The sequence below is a fragment of the Epinephelus fuscoguttatus genome, linkage group LG12 (genome assembly GCF_011397635.1).
Source record: "Epinephelus fuscoguttatus linkage group LG12, E.fuscoguttatus.final_Chr_v1".
Classification (NCBI taxonomy): Eukaryota; Metazoa; Chordata; class Actinopteri; order Perciformes; family Serranidae; genus Epinephelus; species Epinephelus fuscoguttatus.
In genome coordinates, this window is record NC_064763.1 from 23,852,722 (window position 1) to 23,864,730 (window position 12,009).

Sequence of the window (12,009 nt, forward strand, 5' to 3'; positions counted from 1 at the left end):
CCTGATAGAAATGCTTTGCGTTCCTTCTTGGCGTGAAAGTATGTGACATTTTGTGGGTGTTCTATAAATACTGACTGTATGTATGACACTCCTCATGTCTGATAAACACTAATAAGAGGAAACTACCTTTTGTTTTCATGTGATAATGGGTTGATTATTTATTATCTCACGATAACACATAAGTAACTCATGATCTCACAATAACAGCTTAAAAACATTTGCAGGCACAGCTGTTCTCGGCTTCCATAGGGTTCTAGTGTTTTGTAGACCAAATGATTATTCGCATTAATTGGTAACAAACATAACCATTAGCTGGTTGCAGCACTAGTAATGTGCCAAACATGCAATTCATAATTAAGCATATAACGTTTAAACAACTCACCATGCATGACACCACAATCATATCAGTGTCCACAGCCTTGGTGTTCCTCTCCTCAGAGCGAGGCCGCCTGTTAGGCTGCCACTTCTGAGCCAGGGTTCGGATTGTCTCGTCAGTTTTTATCTCTTCACCATCAAATCTGAAAATAACACAAAGGCACAACAGAGAGGCAGTGTGAGATCGTAAAATATGACCTTTAGCATGGTGGATCGTATAAAGAGAGTAAATTAAAAATAAGAAATTGTCTGACCTCTTCTGCACCTCCAGGAAGAAGGAGTCCGTTCTCTTCATTTGCAGCTCATACATGGCTCGCAGGATGGGCAGAGGGGCGTTTAAGGCATCGTGGGTAATCTGCATTATAAAAAAAAAAAAAAAAAAAAAAAAAAAAAAAAAGACTTTAGATTATCAAATCCTACTGAATGTTTCTGCGTGTATTATGATCAGTATCACTCATCACCTGGAAGCAAATCTTTGTCTCCTCATCGAGACCCTCCAATGGGTCGGGCTTGTTGACGTCGGTGTCATCAGCGCAGAAGCTGGAGTGGTCCGAGTCGTGCTCCTTGTCCTGCTCTCTCTGGTCTCTCTCTGGGTCCTGGGCCATGGAGTGGATCTCCCTCTTGGAGGAGTAGAGCATGATGGAGAGGATCTCCAGATCTCGCAGCAGCCACAGCTTGCTGAAGCCTGTCCCTTTGCTGCACTTCCTCACCAGCAGCTGGGTCAGTCCTGATTGCTGGATGTCCTCCTGAGCTTGTTCTACTCCATGTTTCTACACAAGAGGACAAAATTAAGGGAGAAAACCACCTCTGGAATTATTTTATGTGATCTAGACCAGTTGTTCCCAGCCTAGAAAAACATCTCTGATTTTGGAGTGATGTATCATAAAATTGTTCAAATTATTTTTGTTGTATATGTTTTCACAATTAATTCATTAACATCATTTTCATAGTTTTTGCATTATTTATTCATTTAATTATGTTATTTTCAGTTTTTGATTTCTTATCATGATCTAGTCTTTTTAATTATCAGTTAATTACCATAATAATTATTGTTTTCACTTATTTATTTATGTAATGATTTTTATTTTTTATTGTTATATTATTATAATCATTATTTTATTTATTTATTTATTTATTTATTTATTAGGTGTGTTTGCCCCATGTCCATTTAATTATTATTTATTATTATTATTATTATTATTGATAATAATAATTATTATTGTTTTCACTTATTTATCTTATTTATTTTTAAATCTGTCATTTTAATTATTTAATTAATACATTTATTTTTAATATATTGATATTAATATCAACAATAATGATAATAATTTCATTTATTTTTCACTAATTAATTATTATAATTATTGTTGTTTATTTATTTATTTATTGTAAGTGTGTTCTTCCTTTGTATTTTTAATTCTTTATTTAATCACTTTTTTTATGTAAATTATTTTTTAATAAATAAATAAATACACTATTCTAATCATTATTGTTTGTGTATTTATTTATTTTAGTGTGTTCTCTCTATGTCTTTTGACATTTTGTTTGACGTTTGTTTATATGGAAAAGAGGCATGACAATACAATGTTTTCTTATCCTTACAATAAAAACACTTGAGACAAAGATTACGGAGTGGTGATGAGATACATTACCACTCCACCATAGCAGTCATGGCAGGTACCTTCAGTGTATTGTAGAGGCCTTTCAGGGCCAACGAGAGAACCCAGGATGCCTCCACAGCATCAGGAGAGCCGTTGTCCTGGCTGGTCTGCAGCAGGTGGCTGATGATGGAGGTGAAATTGCTCAGGTAGCGGCTGAGCAGGGCCTTTGAGGAGCCCTGGCTCTCTAACTGCCCCGGGAGACCGGCAGCGGTGGAATCCTGAGACTGTATGAGTTGGTAGTCCTTCACTAGAAAGAGGAGAAAGCACACACAGGGTTAATCCATGTTTAGTTTCTACACAAAATTATTAGAGAGCGCCACGACTGCACCAACCTGTTTTCCTCTTGCGTGTCTTAACATCCACCACTGCGGCGTGGTTCTTTTCTGTGAAGTGCTTGAGCAAGATCATGTTGTGCTGTTCATTGGCGTTGTCGATAAACACCGTCTGGGTGCCCACACACAGCACCTGGCGCACACACACACACACACACACACACACACAGAGGAGTCACAGCTGCCCTCAGAGAAGCACGGAGCACAGTGTACAACTCTATACAGTGGGAAGCGTTTCACCTACCTCGGGGAAGCCCACCAGCACCAGCAGGGTGAAAAGGTTAGTGCGTTTGAGAGTTTGTGGCAGCTGCTGAATACAGTGGTCAGTGAAGGCAGCAATGACGGTGCTCCACTCATGACAAGCATTCAGACTGTGTAAAATATCTGCCACTGTGCACGCCCAGTCCAGACCAATACGACTGCAAAACACAGAAGAAGAGGAGAAAAGACTATTTAGTTTAGTTTTACTTTATTTTTACTAGTTAAATCCATGTAGGTGCCAACAACTGCAGACGTGTGCAGGTGTGTCATTAAGAAAATAGATTTATAACCCACAAAACATTTCCCTGGTGTCATCCTTCTGTTACCTGTCTAAACAGACAGCCCCGAGGCTGAGGAGCAGTTGGGTGGTCTTCCAGCCCTGGGTGTCTGAACTCGCCGCCTCTCCTTGTGTTAGTAAGTCATATTTGTCTGCGAGGGCTTCCGTGACGGCAGCGTCTGCCTCCATCGGTGGGATTCGAAGCAACAGCTGACCCAGCAGTCCCAGGGTGAGGTGGTAGGTCTCGTTGAGAGAGCCAGCATTGGAAATAACTGCCCGGAAGAGTTTGGGCAGGATGGAGTTGAGACTGGGCAGAGACAGAGTGCTGCCCTGAGGACACAAGAGAGAGCATGAAAATGTGATCTGGAGATAACACGATAACACTACTGATGGAATACTGTAAGTAGTGAACATGTCAGGAACATGACTGGGTATTGGGTACGAAATGATTTAGTGTTTTACCTTCACAAAGTGTGGATAGATTTTGGTGCATTTGTTTACTTTTAAGTTTAATATCTGTCCATACAAACCCAATGTCACGCAACTCTTGGCAAGAAAGCAAATGGGCATATTTCCCAAAAGCTGAAGATTCCAAGGTTTGGCGATATGTTTAAATTTTCTAATCAGCCACCGTCAGCCCAACAACTGGCGATTGCCAATTTATTTGCATAGGTGTGTGTGCTGTGTGCATCCTCTGACATCTGCTGTCTTTAATGTAAAAAATATTTTTTACTGAAACATTATAAGCTATGGGCTGCTTTTCTTCAACTGAACAAAATAAATCACTGTGAGATCTTTGATAAACAATACGCTGTAAAGACGGGAACAACGGCTGTCCGACACTATTTGAAGATGTAGGACTGCCTCCGCTTGCAGCCTCCAAATGAACAGTGAGATAAAATAACTATGCTACTAGATGATCATATACATCCAAACTGCACAACACAGTTTTTTTGTCGAGTTCTCAAATATGATTTCAGTAAACTTGCTTTTAAGCACTAATCGATAAATGCTTTGTGAAGGACTCATCAGAAGAAGTGCGTCATATGGCCCAACTCCAACTGCCTATCCGTACTAGGGATGCGTGCGATCAGCCGTCTTAACCATTAAACGTCCACCCCCTTGCTAGTCGTCACCAGAAATATTAGATGGTTAAACCTATTAGTGTTTTATTCATATACAAGGCCGCTTCATTGTCATGCAGCTTTCGTCACTAGTGGGGGCTACAGAGCCGTCAGACAGCAGTCCCCCTCCCTGCAGTAATGCTCCAGTAGACTAGAGTTTAAAGCAGCAGGGTTGGAAATAGGAGAGATGTCCTCTTGCAAAACCAGCACAGTTTGGCAGCACTTTGATCTGGAAAATGAATTCAGCAGCAATTCATCTTTTTTGAGATGTTATATTATTTGTTAACTTTAAGTGAGTGTTGTCAGATAAACTGTCTCGTACTTCAGTAGTATTTAAAATCCGACATGGTTGTTGAAGACTGTGATTAAAGGCTTCAAAGGCACACAATATTTTTTGGGACAATGTTTCAAATACTTAACAATAAATTATGCTAAATTTTGACTGTTTTCTGAGTGTTTTCCTTTTTTTAGACTAGTCAACTAGTCTAAATTAAAATTTTCGTTTTGTTGACAGGGAAATTAGTCCCCAGGAACATCCCTAATTCATACACGCTTTGAATTGCGCTTTAATAATAATGAGTTCAATTCTCGAGGAGGTGTATCATTAAATTAGAAAAATAATAACAATAATCCCACCACCCCCCACTAATAGAATCTCAACCCAAAAAAAATGGTCTGTGGTTTGACATACTGGTTTGGCTGGTGGCAGCATGGCTGCCAGTAGTCCCAGGATCCTCTCTCTGGAGCACTCTGAGAACACATGCTCCTGAAGGGGAACCTGTGGCAGCCTTTCGTCTGTCTCCTTGACAACATCAGATGATGGAGAGTTGATTGTTCCTGGAGCGGCCTCTGAAGCTGAGGGGAGGGAAAAAAAAAACAAAAAAAAAAAACATAGAAGGTTGATCCAGACAGGTAAAAGATAAGGCATAACCCTCGATAAACAAAATCAAAGAAACCAGCCTGGTGATGGTTATCTCTCTGGACTTACGTCGGACCACAGGAGACAGGGGGTCCTCACTGGACACAGATGGAGTCTGACTGAGGCTGGGGGAGTCCAGGGTGTCTTGGGTAACCAGCTTCATTTTCTCCCCCTCTACGGTGCTCGGGGGGGACAACACCTCTGAAGGAGCAGGGGGAGGAGAGCCCACCTCCTTTGACTTTTTCTCTTTACCTGATGGTTTACTCTAGTGGTGAGAGAAAAACAATAATTTAGTAGACTGATACCCAAACAGCATGAGCTCTTCAACTGTAAGAATAATAAATACTGTCCATCTTCATTACAAATGTAACAAGTACACATATGAATGTCTGCCTGCTTTTGTACATCAGCTGTAATATTCTCAGACATGATTTTTTGTGAATCTAAAGATATGACATGCTGATCCTTCTTCATGTACTCTTGCAATACTTACAGATGTGTATAGTACCAACATATTATGGACAAAAATCCCTAAAGCATCAATAAATAAATAATGTATAAATAAATACAGGAATAAATAAATAAATAAATAAATAAATAAATATGGACATAAATAATCTATATTAAAAAAATGTATAAATAAATAAAGGAATAAATGAATAAAAATATGAAAATAAACAAAATAGAAAAATACAGAAATAAATAAAAACAATAAATAAATGTGGAAAAGAATAAATGTATAAAAAAGGAATAAATTAATACAGAAATAAATAAATGCATAATAAATAAACAAAAAAATTAATAAATACATGCTGAAATAAATATGGAAAAAAATAAATGCATAAACAAATTAATTGTGGTTGATAATTAAACAGGAAGTAAATAAATATCTTAAATTTATCTCTACTTTTGTAGAACTGCATTTATTTATTCTGACACTATTTATTTCTGTATTTATTCAATTAATATTGTATGTATTTATTTATTTATTCCTGAATTCATTTCTGCATTTATTTATTTCTGTATTTATTCAATTATTTCTGTATTTATTTATTCCTGAATTTATTTCTGCATTTATTTATTTATTCCTGTATTCATTCATTTTTTTCTGTATTTAGTTATTTATTCCTGTATTTATTTATTGATAAAGTAAGTAAATGTTCATCCACCATACAAATATTTGCTCTATTTGGTTTTATTTTCTGTCCTTCTTCCTGCCACTATAATGATCCACTCCCCCATCAGAGATAATTTTATTTTAACATAACCCTAAAACAGCTCTTGCTCACCTTGTCCATGGGAGATGATGGGGAGCAGACTGCTGCAGTGCTGCCAGGCAGTGAGGAAGTGTCAGTGGCTGTACTGAGCTCCTGAGAGGATTCTGGAGAAACCGGACACAGCTCACTGTCGGAGGCCGATTCGTTGGACGACAGCAGAGCGAGTAAGGCTGAGGAGCGCAGACCTACGTGGAGGACGGAATAGAACAGGTTTGTCATAAAAATACAGTGGAGAAGAATTTGAGATATCATGTGAGACATGGACAAACAATTTGACAGCTGATGGTAATGCGATGTATTGTTCTAAGTTCATCAAGAAATGTGTGAAAAAGGAGATAGGACATAGGAAGAAGGAGAAGGAAGAAGGAGAAGGAGAGATAGGAAAGATACAGGAAACTTATCTCTGCCAAGACCAGTGTTTTTATACTCAATGTTTAATACCAGTAATATATGAAAATGAACTTACCTTTGCCGGTCTGCCCTTTGAGCAAACAGTCAGTGATGAGTTGGGAGCAGTGTGTCTGCAGGACAGCGGCCTGCTCCAAAGACTCTCCTTCCACCTGCTTCTGACTGCTCAGCTCTGACGTGTAGAGAGCCAGAGCAGCAAACAGCAGCCAGGAGTAGTTGTGGATGTAGGGCTGGATCAGGCGGTGACGGTCACTGATCCGTATGGTCACCATGGGGTATACTGTGATCCGATGGGTGGGCAGATGGCTAGCGACGGGAAAATAAGTAAGTCAGAAACTCAGAGGGAAACCACTAAAAGGTAAGCATCAGATTAAATGTGTCACCTGTCGGGATACTTCTTTGCATTGTAACAACCAAAGCACAGGTCAAAGTCTTCACAGACGTTACAGTTGATCCTGCTGCCTACAATGAGCCCTTGGCAGTGGTCACAGGCGTATTCCATGTTCACCATCTCATGGTCATCCTCGTGACCTTCAGGCTTGGCACCACCTGGTTAAAAACACACATGTTCACATTCAGCTGTGCTCTGACTTATCAAAGTTATATGAAAGTGTCCTGATTCTCTAAACTCCAGGACACCAGATATTCCTGTGTGACTGTATGAGCTCACTGAGGAAGCAGGTCTTGCAGAGGTCCATATCCATGCACTGCAGACATCGGTAGCGGTGCCAAGGCGCCATCCTCTCACAGCCATCACAGGAGATAACAACATTCAGCAGGTCACAATAGCGTGCAATGAACATGTGCATCTGTGGATAAAACCAAGAAAAAGTATCATTATCATTATTGCTCTCACCTGTGCTTCACTAATAACTGTTTTAGTCTTAAGTGGCATTTAGTGGGGGTGGTCAAGTTTAATCCTAAGTGCCATTTGTTTCCCTAAGCTCAGACATGAGACAATTTTCCTTGTTTGCCAATGCCTGATGTTACCTTTCTTCTGTCCTCCATGGAGTCCTCTTCATCAATCTTGTCGTACCACTTCTCGAACATCCCGTCCATGCACTCGTCCATCCATTCCTGGTTCTTCTTGTAGTCTGCAATTTCATCCTCCTCCGTCCACTGACTGGAAATTAATTTAAACCAAAGAAATAATCTGTCATCTCTGCAATTTAAGTGGCTAGGACACCACATGAATATTTATAAAATTGTCAATATTAACTGTTTCTTCAGCTGGGATAGGCTCCAGCCCCCCCGCGACCCTCAAGAGGATGAAGCGATTAGAAGATGAATGAATGAATGAATGAATGAATGAATGAACTGCTTCCTCTGTATTTTTTATTTTTTTACTTTTTACTGGTGCAAAAAAAACAGTAATGACTTTACACATGAATACAAAATAAAATTAGCATAATTAAGTAGTGGGAAATCTGTTAAATATGGCTCATGTGTCTGTGTGTATGGATGTGTGTGCAAAGGGGAACAATACAGAAATAAATAAATAAAAAATGCTGCTGCTGCTGATGATAATAATACGTCTGAAAAAAATAAGTGCTAATAATAAGAGAGTAATGGAAAATTGAAGAATAGCTTGATATTTAGAAGAGATTTGAAGTAGAGTCAGAATCTCGATTTGTGAAAATGTAAAAATAAAATCTCTATCTTTAGCTAGCCTTATTGTTCATCATCAATAGTAAAAGCATTTCATTTCCACTGTGCAGTGATGAATTATCTTCTGACATTACCTGATGGCGATGTCATGAACGCTGATGTTCTCCTGGGACATGCTGAGCAGGAGGTCGGGCAGCTTGATGTTCAGGAACAGAGGGAGGTCTTGGACCTCCCAGCTCATGTCCAGAAGGTGCAACAGACAAGTCTGCACACATGACAGGGCTGGCAGCAGAGCTCTACAGAGCGGTGACAAGGGTCAAGTTACACCACTGCACACTTTACACGAATCACTGCTGCGGGTGGTTTTTCATTACAGTGCATCAGTGTGAACACAGTTTGTACAAGGATAAGAGCTTACTTTTCATTAAGGCTGCCGAAGCCTTGTACTGCCTCCACCAGCATGAGCACCAACTGATGGTAGGAACACCTCACCTCCTCTCCCAGCTTCTGCCCGCTATCTGACAACTGGGAGAAATAACTGGGAAAGACAAAGCAAAAGAAAATGTTCAAAGAAATTCCACTTAGCAGTTATTTCCTTCTCAAAATGTACCTGTATATGTATACTGGTCAATATATATTTGGCACCTTCAATACTGTCGTCTAGAATAGAGATCAGAGCTGCGTTCAGACTGCCAGATTGTATCCAGACTGATTTTAGAAAGTCTGAACAGCAAAACCACAAGAAATGCAGTTTTTGCAAAGTGGGCCCAAACCACATTTGGAGGTGGTTTAAAGTGCAAAATTGGATTTATACAGATGCGTCTCAATCTAAATGCCCCATATCGAATTTCAAAGTGTCCTTTGTGTTACTTGCAATGCAAAACACAACTAGCAGAGTCCATGCTGCTACTATCAGCAGAGCACTATGGACGTTAACATGCAGAACAACAGTCCTTGGACAGACGCCGAAATAAAGTGTCTGCCATCATTTGGAGGGCAAAATGATGGACCTCTATTTCTCATACTTCCGTGTTGGAAAGCCGCATCATCAGTGTAGCTAGACAGTTAGTGATGCCTTCATTGTTACCACAACAATCGATGGAAAAATCCATAGCTATTCAGCTTATTATTATGTATGACAAAGAGAAGCATCAAAATCCAACATTTAAGAAGCAGGAAACCAGCAAATGTAAATAAGTAGAAAATTCAATTTAAAATATTCAGATCAATAAGAGACAGACAGATGTTAAGTAGTAAACAAAGTCTTTTGGATCTGGATGATTCCCTTAAGTCATCCAATTGAAGTTAAAAAGGCAATGTTTGCCAAAAAGCAAATTACTTGGCATCCCTGATTACTAATACGATAATTCGATTACCATAACAGTTGCTAATTGATTTTCTCTGGAACAACTAATCAACCAATCAACTAATCCTTGCAGCTCTAGTACCTGGTGAAGTCCTTCTGGCATGCCAACAGCTCCTGAAGGAACAGGATGCAGGGGGCCTGAAAAAGGTGTGGTTTTCCCAGGGAATGTAAACATTGCTGGACCATCTCCAGGACCTTGCATACACTCAGAGCCTGGGCTTTGCTCAGGGACAGCGTCTGCAGAATGCTACAGGACAAACATTTGGATGTTTTATCACTGAATGCTACAATTACACAAAAGTAAAATGCTAAATAGAAGTGTGGACATCAGTCACCTTGCTGTTGTAAGAGCCTGGTCCCTCATGAAGTTCAGGATGTGTTTGAGCATTGGGTATCGATCCTTGACAGAGGGGGTCATGCGGGGCTCTTCTATAGATCGGCAGGACAGGAGACGTAGGCGCGCCCGACTGAACGGGGCTTTGCGGGGGAAGGCGGAGGGTGAGGCTGGTTCCCCTGGCTGGGAGGAGAGGCTCTCTGTGGAGCCTCTGTGGCCTTGTCTGCTGTGCCCACAAGAAGATGAGGAGGGTTGGCTCGGTCCTGGTTTAGGGTCAACGGCCTCCTCAGGCCCTGCAGACTGAGCTCCCTGAGTGCAGCTGGCCTGGAAGTCCCCTTCTGAGATGGAGCTTGAACGGAGGAGTGGAACACTGCTGCCCTCTGCAGCTTTGGAGAAGTCGCCATCCTGGCAGGGTACTCCACAAGGGGCGAACCTGAAGAGCAAGAGGCTCTTCTCAATACACATCTCAGCTAGAGAGGAAGAGAATAAGACATGTCAGCAAAATAATTAACAGTTGGTGATAAGAAAAGGTGGGATTTGTCTTTCCATGAGTCCTCACCTAGTGTGTCCATGGTAACCTCATCATGACCCCCATCCTTCTCGTCAGGAACGTTCATTTTGCCAACTAGGTATCTCTGTTTCATCTCCAACTGACAGGACAAAATACATCATCAGCAACAGTTCAGTAACATGATCATACACACACAAAGATATATGTCAAGTAACACTCACCATCCATGTTCTGATGCTGTCTGCCAGTGAGTACACCTGCACAAACTCTTCACTTAGACAGGACTTGGAGTCCTGATTAACTACTCATACAAAGACAAAACAGAGGGGAGAAATCATGTCAACCAAGTTCATCGACTTCACAAAATAACCACAATAAATAAAACGGCTTTTGTTCTATGACCACTGATAATAGCCGAGCAATACCATAGGTCTTCAGGGCATGGTTGAGGGCTGGTGTGTGGTACACCATGACTGCCCAAATGGCATTCACAGCCTGGTCTGTCTTTGACCCGGCAGCAATCTCGTTCCTCATTGGCTGTTTCCTGCAGGAGTGCATGATGGTCTTCATCAGCTTTGTTCTGCTGTCTGTCGGTTCCAGGGAAGGGTTCCAACGGGCAAAGTCCTCCAGGAAGCTCGTTAACTCATCAAGAGTCCATGTATTTGTCTGTCACACAGAAGAACAACATGGTATTATCAGAGCAACATCAGAATAATATAAACCTAAGAATGGAAGTATGGAGGATAAAAAAATGACTTGTGTCAAAAAATTAAAAATGTGTAAATAAAAACAGCACAAAATAAATACAGAATTAAATGAATAAATGTATAAATAAATGCAGAATTTAAAAAAAATGTGAAAATGAATACATCAATAAATATATTAATAAATATATAAATAAATTAATGTATAAATAAGTACAGAAATATATCAAACATTATCAAAAAATAAATTAATATGTTTATTAATAAATAAATATAGAAGTTATTAAATGTAATTGTAAAAAATGTAGAATGTAGTTATGTTTAATTATCAACTTTCATTTATTTATTTCAGTATTTATCTATTTTTTCCATATCTATTTTCGCCCGTCACGGCACTCGCATTTGCGAGTAAAAATAGTTTTGAGCGAGCAAAATAGGCTTAAATCATTCAGCACGCTGTGCGAGCAGCCTACAGAAACGAAAGGCGAATCCCATCGGTTGTGGGTTGAACGGGGGTCACAGACACAGACAGTAACGTATTCCTGTCAAATACGGTGGCCATCAGCTTACCAGCGACGGGAAGTCGGCTCCAATAATATCCTCTTCTTGGCATCATGACTGCCCAGAAGTACCTGAACAGCCGAGCCAGCCGAACACAGGTATGTGATGTGTCAGAGGAGATACGAGCCGTTGACGGTCCACAAACCTCACCGCACTTTAGGGACTGTTCTTTACTTATGAAGGGACTGTTCTTTACTTGTCAGGGGAGGAGGGTGGCTGGTTGATTTTTATTTCAATTATTTATTTTATTTTGATACCCCCTATGTTCATCACTCATTGATGCTGTTTTTG

At 40.2% G+C, this 12,009-nt stretch overlaps 1 protein-coding gene across 1 annotated transcript in view; it reads right to left on the bottom strand.

The window, feature by feature from the left end:
* zzef1 (zinc finger, ZZ-type with EF hand domain 1) overlaps positions 1 to 12,009 on the bottom strand; it is a 51,573-nt gene that overhangs the window by 18,509 nt on the left and 21,055 nt on the right. Inside the window, exons 26-46 of the mRNA XM_049593200.1 lie at positions 10,879 to 11,119; positions 10,675 to 10,754; positions 10,502 to 10,592; positions 9,944 to 10,412; positions 9,691 to 9,855; positions 8,661 to 8,780; positions 8,377 to 8,538; positions 7,625 to 7,757; positions 7,305 to 7,443; positions 7,018 to 7,183; positions 6,693 to 6,940; positions 6,239 to 6,411; positions 5,019 to 5,214; positions 4,722 to 4,885; positions 2,956 to 3,236; positions 2,613 to 2,787; positions 2,369 to 2,501; positions 2,057 to 2,283; positions 837 to 1,145; positions 630 to 730; positions 383 to 518 (exon numbers count right to left, since the gene is read on the bottom strand). Coding sequence (XP_049449157.1) covers positions 383 to 518; positions 630 to 730; positions 837 to 1,145; positions 2,057 to 2,283; positions 2,369 to 2,501; positions 2,613 to 2,787; positions 2,956 to 3,236; positions 4,722 to 4,885; positions 5,019 to 5,214; positions 6,239 to 6,411; positions 6,693 to 6,940; positions 7,018 to 7,183; positions 7,305 to 7,443; positions 7,625 to 7,757; positions 8,377 to 8,538; positions 8,661 to 8,780; positions 9,691 to 9,855; positions 9,944 to 10,412; positions 10,502 to 10,592; positions 10,675 to 10,754; positions 10,879 to 11,119 — 3,909 coding nt within the window. The remainder of the gene's footprint in view (positions 1 to 382; positions 519 to 629; positions 731 to 836; positions 1,146 to 2,056; positions 2,284 to 2,368; positions 2,502 to 2,612; positions 2,788 to 2,955; positions 3,237 to 4,721; positions 4,886 to 5,018; positions 5,215 to 6,238; positions 6,412 to 6,692; positions 6,941 to 7,017; positions 7,184 to 7,304; positions 7,444 to 7,624; positions 7,758 to 8,376; positions 8,539 to 8,660; positions 8,781 to 9,690; positions 9,856 to 9,943; positions 10,413 to 10,501; positions 10,593 to 10,674; positions 10,755 to 10,878; positions 11,120 to 12,009) is intronic.